Below are 13480 nucleotides of genomic sequence, written 5' to 3'. Positions count from 1 at the left end.
AAAAAATAAAACAAACTGTTTAAAGTAAATTTATTTTTAAGAAATCATATAATAGAAGTATAACTTCTTACGTGCGTACAAAGTACACACACATTCTTTTTTTATCACTCCATGCATTCATCTAAGCATTCGCATCTCCTCTACATGTGTCACACAACACACCACTCGTTTCTTTCCACTTCATCCATCCAACCCTAAATTTACATCATGCATCTCTGTTTATTTTCCCATTACTCTATAATACCGATCCTAGATACTTAAAACTACTATTAAATTACTTTTCCAAAAGTCTTTTTTAAAATTTCCTAGTATCACTACATCATCAGCATACTTTAAGCACTATAAATTGTTGTAAATACACTGTTTGCACATTTTTCAAAGTAAGAGAGTGAGAGATAACTTAGGTCAGAATCAGAATCATTTTCACTGCCAAGTGCCAAGTTTCGATGTAGCAGTAGCAATGTAAAAAACCATTCTTCGCATTTAACATGTTTAAGACATCACAACTGAATAGCTTTCGAATAATTATTGAAACATTTGTTATAATGAACAAAGTATTACGTTTACATACATATACATACTTGTAAACACATCAGCTGTAACTTTCAATTTTCTATTTGTCTTTAGGATCCAATTACGATGACATCTGATGGATGGAGGCCGATAGTGGGTAGCAGAAGACAACCACCTGGTTTCGAGTCGGATATGCGCCTATCTCAATATAAAAGTCCTAGTCAGAATACAGAAACTGAAATTATTAAATCCGAAAGTCCGATCACGATTACAACGCCAGAATATGAACAACACGAAGAAATTGAAAGTTCGACAAAAGCTTTAAACAACTTGAATGCAGGACCGGCGCAGGCACAGAATACTGGTAGTAATTTTAAAATATTATAAGTAACCGGTTTTATAGCTATAAAAATGAATAAACATTTTCATTTCGTTGTAAAACTAAACCAAAGCCGTCTTATTATTTAAGTTCGTTCAGAGAGCGTTACAAGTACTCTGACCGGTTTCAAAACTTGTTAGTTTATCTTCAGAGAATGCATATGTAGCTATCTCTGAATTTCTTCTCTTCTTATAATAGGCCTCTTGGCCTGTTCCTTACCAATTTTGAGCTTGTATTCGTAGCTGTGATGTTGACTGCCAGCTTTCTCGCTACCTTTTAAAGGGCCTTCCTATTGGTCTCTTGCCTGTTGGCATTCTCGTCACATGCTGATTCCACTCTCGTCGTCTCTGTCTTCCCCACCGTACTAAGTATATCTTGTATGTTATAGAGATCTCTTATTCTGTCGTTCGGTATTCTGTCTCTCAGTGTTTTCCCAGTTATTGACCTCAACGTTCTCATTTCTGATGTTCTCAGTATACTCTTGGTTTCTGCTGTGTCACATCTTGTTTCTATCGCGTACGGCATGATCGGTCTTACACATGATTTGTATATGCGTACTTTCCCTTCCAGCCTCATATCTTTGTTTCTCCAGATGACATCCCTCAGACATCTTCTTCTTAAGGTGCCGAGAGCGCTTGTCGATCGTTGGCTCTCATGTTGCCCAGCATATTAACAACCATTGTCTTATTTACAGCCGCACGAAATAGTTCAGTGCTAGTTTTCCCAAACCATTGGCGTAGGTTTTTAAGCCAAGAAGTTGTACGGCGGCCCACACTTCTTTTTCCCATTATTTTACCTTGCATGACAAGGTGAAGTATGTCATATTTTTCTGGGTGACGCATTATATGACCAAAGTATTCCAATTTGCGCCTTTTAACCATGTTCAATACTTCGCAACTTTTATTCAAACGTTGCAAAACCCTTTCGTTTGTGACTCTTTCTACCCAACTGATCTTCAGAATACGGCGGTAGACCCACATTTCAAATGCTTCTAGGTTTTTTAAAAGCGATTCTGTCAGTGTCCATGCTTCAACCCCGTAAAGTAGTACTGGGAATATATAACATCGGACCATTCTTATGCGAAGTTCCAAATTTAGATCATGACTGCACAGGAATTTCTTAAATTTCATAAAACTTGTTCTTGCTTTGGCAATTAATTATTTTTATTTCTGTACTAGGGTTCCAGCTTTCATTAATATGAGTACCCAGATATACAAGATTACTTACTCGTTCAATTGAGTCATTACCGATTGTTACGTTATAGTTATTATTATTTACGGCTGCCTGTTTACTAATAACCATCAACTTTGTTTTTCTTGCGTTGAGTTTGAGTCCATATATCGCGCAGAATGCCACCATTCGGTTCAATAACGCTTGAAGATGTTCAATTGATCCAGTTAGCAACAAGGTGTCATCTGCGTATCTGATATTGTTCATAAGCATACCATTAATGAGTATTCCCTCTTTTGCGTTTTCAACACTTCATTTAAGATTGTTTCAGCGTAAAGATTAAACAACATTGGTGACAATATACAGCCTTGTCGAACTCCGCGCTTGATTTTTACTTCTTCAGAGCACTGATTCGCAACCCTAATACATGCAGCCTGGCCCCAATACAAATTTGCGATTATTCTAATGTCCCTACCGTCCAGACCGGTAGTTTTGAGAATATGTAGCATTTTTTCATGGCGAACTTTATCAAAGGCCTTTTCAAAATCAATCGCGCACATGAAAACGTCATGATTTACATATCTGCATCTTTGAATTAAAACTTGGGTTGCGAATAGTGCATCACGCGTTCCAAGGCCACAGCGAAAACCGAATTGAGTACTTGAGATTCTTTCCTCAATTTTTCTATATGTTCTTTGATGAATTATTCTGAGAAACGTTTTCAATACATGACTCATTAGGCTGATGGTGCGATAGTCGCTGCATTTTGTGGCTCTGTGTTTTTTAGGTAGTACAACAAATGAGGATTTAAGCCAATCTTTAGGAATTTTTCCGCTTTCGTAGATTAAGTTGAACAATTTCGTAAGTATCTTAATGCCCTCGGCACCTAAAAGCTTTAGTGTTTCTACGTAAATCCCATCTGGTCCGATCGTCTTGCCGCTTTTTGCGTTCTTTATAGCGTATTGCACTTCTTCCTTAGTTATTGGAGGACCGCTTATGTCATTTAGCGTTTCTAGTTCGCTTCTTTCATCATCGAATAATTCCTTTATATATTCTGTCCATCGTATTAGTTGACCTTCGATATCGATTATAATTTTTCCGTTTTTATGTTCGATTAGTGGAGGATTACATTTTTTATTCAGTCCTGCAACTTCTTTCAGTTTTTTGTGCATATTGAATGCGTCATAGATACGCTCGTAGTTCTCAATTTCTTTACATTGTTGTTTATGCCACTCTGACATCCTGACACGTAATTGGTTTTATTTGCTTGCTTTCGGACGCTCTCTTTAACATCTCCATAACTACATATTTCGACTCCCAGATATTGAAATCTCGAGACTTGTTCAATTAGTTCGTTGTTAATTACTAATTTGCATCTTATGGGTTCCCTTGACACTACCAGGGATTTTGTCTTGGCTGTTGATATTTTCATGTTGTAGTTCTTCGCCACTGTATTAAAAAATTTGTGCCATTCGCTGTAGGTTATCCTCGTTATCGGAGATTAAGATTGCGTCGTCAGCATAACAGAGAATTTTTATTTGTTTTCCGCCATCTTATATTCTTTTCCAGTACCTTTAATGTTTTCTATGATTTTGTCCATTACTAAATTAAAAAGCTATGGGCTCAAGCTATCCCCTTGTCTGATTCCCGAGTTGATTTCTACTTCCGATGTTAGTTCATTCTCGACTGTTATTCTGGTTTTGTTCTTCGTATTAATGTCTTTAATTATCCTTATCATCTTGTTGGGCTGATTTTTCTCCTTTAGCAATCTTAGCACATCTTCCAATCTTACACAATCGAAGGCCTTAGTCAGATCTATAAAGCACATAAACGCAGATTTATTATATTCCAGTGCTTTCTCAGCCATTTGTCTGGCTATGAATATATCGTCTATTGTGGACCTATTTTTCCGAAAACCTTGTTGTTCCTCACTAATTGTGTATTCTTCATTTATTTTATTGGCAAGTATTTTTGTTAAGAGTTCAAGAGTTGTGCTCAGCAAGGTGATGGTACGGTAGTTGCTAGCGTCTTTGCTGTTTCCTCTCTTGTGTATAGGTATTGTTACACTCGTTTTCCACTGGTCTGGTATACGCTGGCTACACATTATTTCTTGAAAGAGGATCTCTGTGTTTTCGATTAAGGTTACTCCTCCGTATTTCAGAAGTTCCTTTGGTATCCCATCGGGTCCTGGTGCTTTTCTGTTTTTCTAACAAACTAAAATAATTCAGGCCTACTAGCCTCTAATTGCTACATATGCATTCTCTGATGATAAACTAACAAGTTTTGAAACCGGTTACATAGCTAGTAACGCTCTTGAATGAACTGAAACATAAAACGGCTTTGGTTTCGTTTTGCAACGACATGAAAATGTGTATTCATTTTTATTTCTATTAGTTTACTCCTATCTGAGTATAAGGGTCCATTTTTCTTTGGAATTTTTCCGCGCTGGACAGGTGAGTTGTGGATTGCAAATTGTAGAATTTCTTCATCTTCTATTGCTCCAGTATCCGTGCGGCTTGCATTTTTAGAAGCCACGGAGGTGTAACCAGAAAAATTTTCCCAATAAAGTTTTAATTTAATATTATGTATTTTATATTTTATTATACTGAAAAATGTGACTCGGTTTTATAGCGTTTTACGTCTTTTCGTTCCTAATCGCCATTCCTTTCTCTTATGGCAGTCTTTTTTTTTTCTTAAATTTCTGTCCGACATCGCCTTGGAGATGCCCTTTATCCATGTGGTTGCTGGTCTTCCTCGTTTTTGTTTTTCTGTGGGGGTCCATTCTAACATTTTTTTTGGGATTCTTCTTTCTTCCATTCCTCTTACGTGTCCGTACCATACTAACTATTGTCATTCGATGCCATCTATAATGTTCTTTCTATTCTCATTTGTTGTGTAATGTCGTCGTTTCTTATGTGATCTAGTCTAGATTTTATTGCTGCCCATCTCCAAAAATCCACCTCAGTGGCTAAAAGTACAACTCTAAATTAGGTACTAGTCAATGAATAATTTTACGAATTTAAAATAAAGAAGATATAAATACTTTTATTCGTTTTATCTTTTCAGTTTTAGTTGTTTTTTGTCTTGTCTCAAGCAGTATATTACTTCTATGCAGCAGTAATAAATGACGAAGAGGCACATACTTTTATTTACCTACATATTTTTGTTTTATTAAGCTTTAATATCTTTTAAGCAGTTTCTTTAAATTGTCTTATAATATCTCTGTCAATAGCAGATATCTATGCAGGTATTTTTATGTAATCCAAGTTTGGCCTTCTTCTTCTTTAAGTGGTCGTCCTTGTGGATATCTTCACTATCTTCATTCTATTTACCGCTGCTCTGAACACTACTGAAACGCATCTAAACCAGTCTTAAATTTGTCAACCATGTCACTATCCTTCTTCTTTCGTCCTCTTACTTTTCCCTGTATTATTAATATTTTTTCGTGTAGGTTTCTTTACGAATCCTCTTGTTGTGTTCCATAGTAAAGATCTACACTTAGATGCAAAAAAACGCAGCGGAGAAAATTTTGGTCAAATTCAAAGTATTTCAGTTTATTAATTTTAACCCTATTTTGATAATTTTTTTAGCACACAGTGTAAAAATTTATAAATTTTAATTTAGTATAGCGAATTTTTTAATAAAATTTTGTATTTGACTTATTATATGGGGTTAATCGAAAGGTGGTTTTTTATCCTAAATTTGAAACATCCTGTGGAATAATTCCGTTAGGGGATTTTCATAAAACCTTGTTTTTCAGTTGCAACCATGTGTCATAAGCATTGTGTTTTTTGTTGCATGTGAAAATATGCCTTGGTTCATTTTTAGGACCGAAATGACTTTGCCACCCACAATTTACGACTTTTCCTATTATTACCATTATCTTTTGTATTCATTTGTAATACGACGATGGGGGCTTTGATCACTGATATCGAAGGAATGTCATATCGACATCCCAGAAGCACTGTATTTAAATAATGATTAAAAGCAACGACATGATCTTGGTTTTAATGAACAATGATAACAATAACAAAACATAAAAAAAAAAAAACTTAAATGTAACTTAACCCAAGTACGCAAATAAAGAAAAGCTACTAAAAAATAAGTTAATACCATGTATTGCCTCCCCTAGCCTCTATAACTGCCTGTACACGCCGGCTCATGCTGTCTATGAGGTTGCGAATATCATCTTGCCATTCCTCTTCTAGAGCCAAGCGAAGTTCGTTAATTGAGGCTAGTGCGACATCGCGACTTCTAATATTTCTACCAAGCATGTCCTAAACGTGCTCTATTACATTCATTTTATACGAGTTGACTCGTATAAAACGATCATCTAAACCGGTAGTTTTGCGCTTCCTGCCACTTCCCGCTTTACGCTTGTTTGTTTCAGTTCGTATAAAATGTTCCACTACCCTTTGGATGGTAGAGCGGTAAGTGTGTAGTACTCTAGCAACATATTCATAATTTCGCCCATCTTCAACCAGAGCAACGGCTTTCGCACAATCTTCGACACTAAGAACCATGATCAATCATAATGTAAACAAAATGTAAGTGTCAATATGACATAATGATAACAGTCACCAAAGCCACCCCGTCGTATTACAAAATAACTCCAAAAAAATCATAATAAAAAAAGTCCTAAATTGTGGGTGGCAAATTCATTTGGCTCTAAACAATGAACCAAGGCATATTTTGACATGAAACGGAAAACACAATGCTTAGGAGACATGGTTGCCAGCGAAAAACAAGGTTTTACGAAAATCTGCAAATGGAATGATTCCACAGGATGTTTCAAAGTTAGTATAAAAAACCACCTTTCGATTAACCCCATATAATAAGTAAAATACAAAATTTTATTAAAATACTCACTATACCAAATTAAAATTTATAAATTTGTACAGTGTGCTTAAAAGTCGTCAAAATAGGGCAACAATAAAAAACTGAAATACTTTGAATTTGACCAAAGTTTTCTCCGTTGCGTTTTTTTTGCATCTGAGTTTATTTTTCAAATTTAAGTTCGTTCATTAGGTGTGCCGACTAGTCTAATTACATCACTGGAAAATAAAACTGAATGACATATGGTTAATTAAGGCTAATCATTACTGTTTACAGGTAATAAGATTCCACCACACAGCAAATTTAACTCCCCAAAATATCAAACGATTCCTCCTAATGCAGTCTCTTTAGGACGACCTTCACAATATGGTTTTAGGAAACACCCCATGCCTGCAAAAACAATGAAGACGGTAACACATGTTGTACCAGCTCCAAAAAGAAAACCTCCACCTAGAGGACCGATGGGGTCGCATAGTACAAGAAACGAAGTGTACATACATCCTACGGGTTCATGTAAGTAAATTGTATTACAATTTAATAATTTTTAATTTCTTCACCTTTGTCATGCCAATCACTCAACACAGCATTCTTATTTTTTCAATATGCATCCGTCGTCTTTTTCCTTTTTATTCTCCCTTCTCCCTTTTTATTTCCAATACTCATTGCTACTAGAAATAAATTATATAGCGCAATGCAAGAGTTAAGTGTGCCAAAAAACTAATCAGGTTAGTAAAACTATGCCTAACCAACACCAAAGCAAAACTAAGAATCCAAAGCCAACAGTCCGATGAATTTAATATTAACGAGGACAATTTAATATATGTTTAATATGTTTAATATTAACAATTTAACACAAGGATTTGCACTATCATCAACACTTTTTAACCTTGCGATTATTTTGCTCTCAAGTGTACTATTAAAATGGATAAGTTTTAGTTAATATCACTGGTAACATGTAATTATGTTGTAACATTGTGTTATTGACATTAATAAACATTATTGTAAAAATCTATGTTTTAGTAAATTTCCCCTACGTGAAACAAGGACCGAGCAACGTAAGAACACGAGAAACACAGGGTCTTGGTGTATTCGGAACACAAAATCATTTTACTGTCAATCAGCCAAACTCTCACGTTGAAATAAACCGTTTTCCGTCATTAAACGACAACTTTTTCGAGCAATATAAAAGTGTTTCTTATATTATTCCAAAAGGGAAAAACGGCCAGGATGAGTATAGCAGAAATTTAGTACCACCACCACCCTCCAGAAACTTGTCAGCTGAGAAAGAGAAGTTGAAGAATGCTAAAATTCCTAAATTTAAGGATAATACGGTAGCAGTATCGGAACCTGTAGTGGACCTTCACGAAAATTATGGTAAGTTTTCTTTCTTTCTCTTTCTCTCTCTCTCTCTCTCTCTCTCTCTCTCTCTCTCTCCCTCTCCCTCTCCCTCTCCCTCTCCAATGAAGCTACAGCTAAAATCGAGCTTCGGCTTCCTCCAGAATTCGCTTCCAAGTGTACAGTTTGTTGAACAAACTATACAGACATTATGCTTAAACACTGCAATAGAACTCTCTTCCTCTATTGACTGTCACCCGCCACTGGGAACAGTTCTCTTCACTCCTTTCTCCGCTGGAAAGCAAAATAATCTTCTCTGTTGACCTGCAAAGGCAACAGAAGTGCGTATAACTGTCTTGTATTGCAATTCTCTTCTGCATGTAATGTGTCCTTTCAGAACGTTGGTTAACATCATAACTATCTTAATTTTATTCAGTGCCACACTAAATAGCATGCTTGTGTTGTGTTTTTTATAAGACGATATACACAAACCATTAATCCGCTAGAAACAGTTAAACGAGAATACCCGCAGAAGAGTGAAACGAGAGTATGCCCGTAAAATCCGAACTGCATATTGCTCCCTTCCTGGCCCTCTATTAACATAAATGGTCTATCTGGTTGATTATTTTGTCATCTGGTAAGAGCCATGTCACTCTCTGGTAAGTTATAGCAGAACTAATGAAACACCCTGAGTTTTATTTCCTAAGCACCATTTTCGTCAAAGTATTACTACATAATGTATAGCATTAACAATGTTTCAACTTTATTGTAAAATGGTAATTTTAATTAAAAAAATGTTGTTTTAGCTGTGAAGCCACAAATACAAGACAATTTAGTGCACCCATCAGTGATAAATTACGACCAGACTTTTGGTTTACAAAAGCCTTTTAAAATTAAACATCCTGCAGCAATTGATGTTGAAGTGACCAAAGAAAATTTGAAAGTATATCATAATATTTTACCAAATAGGTTCAAGACAAGTAGTGGTGACTATATAGACTATGATTATCATACAGTACCCACTCCAGCGGCTGTTCCAAAGTTACAGACGTATGAAGTAACAGAAGGTAAAGTAAACAAATTTTGCTATTATAATCAATTATCAAAGTTCTTATTACTTATGTACGTGATCTCTGGTGTTATCTAAACTCCGTTGGTCCCTGAAGTTGATTGCTGTTCAGCTTGTTTGTTAATCGCAATGTGAATATCTTCACAAACAACTTATAAATAACTGATAGCAGTTGGCAATTGGATAGATTAGATTTCTATAATTTTATGTATTTCCTTTTTTAAATATTGATAGTATATCAGAGCTTTTAACCAAGCCTTTGATACTTCACTAATTTCTATGAATTTTTGTGTCATTATTCTGTCCTTGCCTTATCGGATCGGTTTCTATAACTACACATGTTTTCATAAGTTTCTCATCAATCTCCTTTAGCGACATGTCCTGACTAAGTGTCTCCTTCAGATTATCTATGATCTTCCTACTCCTACTCCTTTCAGGAACTAAAATCAGCCTTTTTCATATTGGGTGATTTGCTTCTCGATCTTGAATATGAACCGAACTATCTTAACCTATGCTCTCTCATTTTGCCATCAATTGGTGCCATCCCTAGTGTTCCTTTTTTATCCTCATTCTTAATGTTATCCATTTTTTGTCACTCAATTCATCCATCTATCATCTCAATAGTGTCTCCAGGTTGGGGATTGAGACAATAGATAAATAATGCACCCCTCGTAAAACCTAATACTAGGAATAATCCCAAACCAAGTCTGGGAAGAAGACAAGAAATAAATAATAAACGAAATCTACAATAAAAACCATTCAGGAATAAGAAATAGTAAATCACTCAGTGTTATCATCTTCCCTCTGACTTGGTCTACTAGTTGTTTCAATTCGTACCACAGTAATTAAACAACTGAATATAGAGTCAAACGTATTTTAACAATATCTGAAGAAATGGTTACATTGCTACGATGCTATAATAATACGTCTGGTCCATTTTGTTCTATCTTAACAAAGAATCGTAATAAATTAAAAGCGTTAGAGTTGAGGTGTTACCATCGCATTCTCAGAATCCCGTGGACAGCACACATTATCCAACAAACGTGTGCTGGAGACCATGCACAAACAGCGAGAATTGATCAACATCATAAAAATGAGAAAGGTTCAATACATTCGGTCATATCATGAGACGACCAAAATGTCGCTTACTCCGGTTGATCATTCAGGGCAAAATCGAGAAAAACGTTGGGTTGGAAGAAAACTGTCCTGGCTGCGTAACATTACACAATGGACAGGTCGAACGTTCGAGGAATTGTTTCATATAGCTGCCGACCCAGAAACATTTCATTAGCTTGTTAATAGAACGATAGCCAACGCTTGAAAACAACCACGGCACACAAAGAAGAAGGTTACATTCGTCAGTTACGTCGTATTGATATTCATACAGTCTGTTTAGTGTTGGATTGGATATAGCTCATCGAAGGAAGCGCTAAAATAGGCAACATTGCTTATTAGAATGAGTTGCCTTGCCATTGTAGAATGACGAATGACTGAATGAATTGGCGCGAATATATATATTATATATATATATATATATATATATATATATATATATATATATATATATATATATATATATATATAATATACATATATTATTATCTAATCGAAAACCAAACAAGCTATTTCAACTAATGGAAATAACAAAATATGGAAATCTCTCAAAAGAGGTCAGAAAACAAACAATAAAAGCAGCTAGCAACTCGGGATGCCTGAAAGAAATCGCATGGAAGAACAAATATCTAAATACTGAAAGCAAAGTCAAAATATATAAAACAAAAATAACACCTATTATAACATATATGCGGCAGAAATAACCCGGTCTATATAGACATTTGAAATAACAAAAATTGCCGGAGAGCCAAATTTTGGTGGAGAGCTAGGGTATACCATAACAAATAAAGTATTAAAAGTCCCCATCGATCCCATGTGTGCAACAAACGTTATTCGGGGTCAAAGGTCAAAATTTGAGATTTTTTGGATTTTTTTCGAAAACGGTAAGATTTATCAAAAAATAACCTTAAACCAAAATTATAGATCTTAAAATTCTCGACAAAAATAGTCCTTACTATATTTTTCCTAAGAGTTGCCATTCCTGAGATATCGCGATTCTAAGAGTCACATTATACATGATATGCACACGTTTCCACACCACCTGTGAGGTAGTGTACTCAACGAGTTTTTTTACCATGGTTTCCCCTGTAGGCCTATTCCACTAACTGTTTTGACAATTTTAGCATACTTTAAGGAAACAATACCGGTCAAGTTCTAGATATTACCTTATTATTGATATTGCTATTGATTTCATCTTCTTCCTCTTCCTCTTGCTGGATGTTCAAAAATTGTTCAAATGTGACTGAGTCATTGGTCTCTTCATTAAAATCACAGGTGTCTTCCTCTGTTGTACTAAACTGGACATTTGAGCAAGACTGACCTTGGCAGTTGGTACACGCTAGAGAACACATCAACCCGACTGTTTTACATCCACATTTGGCATTACAACCTTTTTGCAATTGCAAAAAATAGTGTTAAGGAGTTTTTCTGGAGCAGGTGGGAGTAAGGTTTTAATCGGTTCCAGAGTATTATCTATTAATTTCCAACCCCAGTCTTCTGGATTCAGTTCATTGCCTAGCCATGTTTGAACTTGATAATATACTCGATACAAATGTTGAAAAGCAGATGCTGATGTTGGAGGAAGACATGATAGTTTTACTTGTTTCTTGTTTCGCGTATTTTTTACAAAAGTTAAGTATCGGTATTTATCAAGACAACTAATTTTTTTGAATCTCCATAAACCGCAGGAAGAAAGCGAATTCCTTCCGTAATTATTGTTTGCGGTGTGGAATCAAGTTATGTAAAAACTTTACAGCAGTCAGTCAAATCTTTCTTTTTTCGAATAATTTAAGTACTGACGTTTTGCCCCTTCTGTACATTGCTGACGTAGTGTCGCAGCCGGTTATCGCATGTAAAAATAAAATGTACTTTTGGCATTTGGGATAAGCCGATAAACTTTTCGAAGAATATATCTCTGCTCGCTGTTGAGCCCTTCCAGGTTTCAGAAAATAAATAACTTTATCTACTGGAGTCCTTGCAGTAAGCAGTACTAACAAATCAACATCTTCACCAACTACAATTGTTGTGTTTGTTGCCTTAAATTTTTAAATTGCTGTCTTAATTATTATAAGGACATATGCGTCATTTTTAGCTTGTTTCACTTCAATATTCGCAGCTGTTAATTTGTCAGCTAACATGGAAATGAAACGAGATTTATTATTAATGTTAGCGAAAAATTGTTGTTGATTGGCTGGAACTGTTATATTTTCATCAAAGATAATCTCAGAACCCGATTATGTTTTTGTAGTTCGACGACGTTGTTCTGCAGCTTTAATATTCTTTGTCGAGTCACTGTAGCCGTCAAATACCACTGTCACTGTAAGCCCGAAATGTCTGCTAAATGGTAGACGCTTGTAATAAGTACTTATATTCACTTGAACTGAACCTTTAGCACTAAAAGAAACAGATAATATGAACAAGACCTACGGACAATACTGTAGCCATTGTTTACAATAGACAATCTGTTCTTTTTTAAACAATGGTATAGCCAAATGTTTTTCAAGGCCACGTGGATAGTGGAAATTCAGTTTGGGACTAATTATCTTTTGAAGAAATATTTTCAGGATAGTATAATAATATATTATATAAAAGAGACACAAATAGGCATTTATACTTGTCGTAAGGGCCACACTATGTATATACGTGGCTTATAATATGTGCATATATAATGTATAAAGTAACTTTTAAAATCGCGATATCTCAGGAATGGTAACTCTTAGGAAAAAAATTGTAAGGGCTGTTTTTGTAGAGAATGTTAAGATCTACAACTTTGGTTTGATGTTTTTTTTTTGACAAAACTTACCGTTTTTGAGAAAAATCCAAAAAATCTCAAATTTTGACCTTTGACCCCGAATAACTTTTGTTGCACACATGGGATCGATGGGGACTTTTGAAACTTTATTTGTTATGGTAAACTCTAGCTCTCCACCAAAATTTGGCTCTCCGGCAATTTTTCTTATTTGCCAACTATTTTGATGTCTTAGTTGACCGGATTAAAACAAGATCATGCACGAATAGAACGTTACAAATGATGAGAACAGTTGAAATGAGAACACTAAGAACTA

General features: G+C 35.3%; 1 protein-coding gene across 1 annotated transcript in view; it reads left to right on the top strand.

The window, feature by feature from the left end:
- The window catches only part of LOC114327525 (uncharacterized), a 132163-nt gene that overhangs the window by 102567 nt on the left and 16116 nt on the right, over positions 1–13480 (top strand). Inside the window, exons 4-7 of the mRNA XM_028276192.2 lie at positions 628–877; positions 7175–7411; positions 7919–8272; positions 9040–9300. Of these exons, the coding sequence (XP_028131993.1) occupies positions 628–877; positions 7175–7411; positions 7919–8272; positions 9040–9300 (1102 nt within the window). The remainder of the gene's footprint in view (positions 1–627; positions 878–7174; positions 7412–7918; positions 8273–9039; positions 9301–13480) is intronic.

Source organism: Diabrotica virgifera, chromosome 4, assembly GCF_917563875.1.
Source record: "Diabrotica virgifera virgifera chromosome 4, PGI_DIABVI_V3a".
Taxonomy (NCBI): Eukaryota; Metazoa; Arthropoda; class Insecta; order Coleoptera; family Chrysomelidae; genus Diabrotica; species Diabrotica virgifera.
Note: the sequence above shows the minus strand (reverse complement) of the source record. Positions and strands in the feature narration are given on the sequence as shown.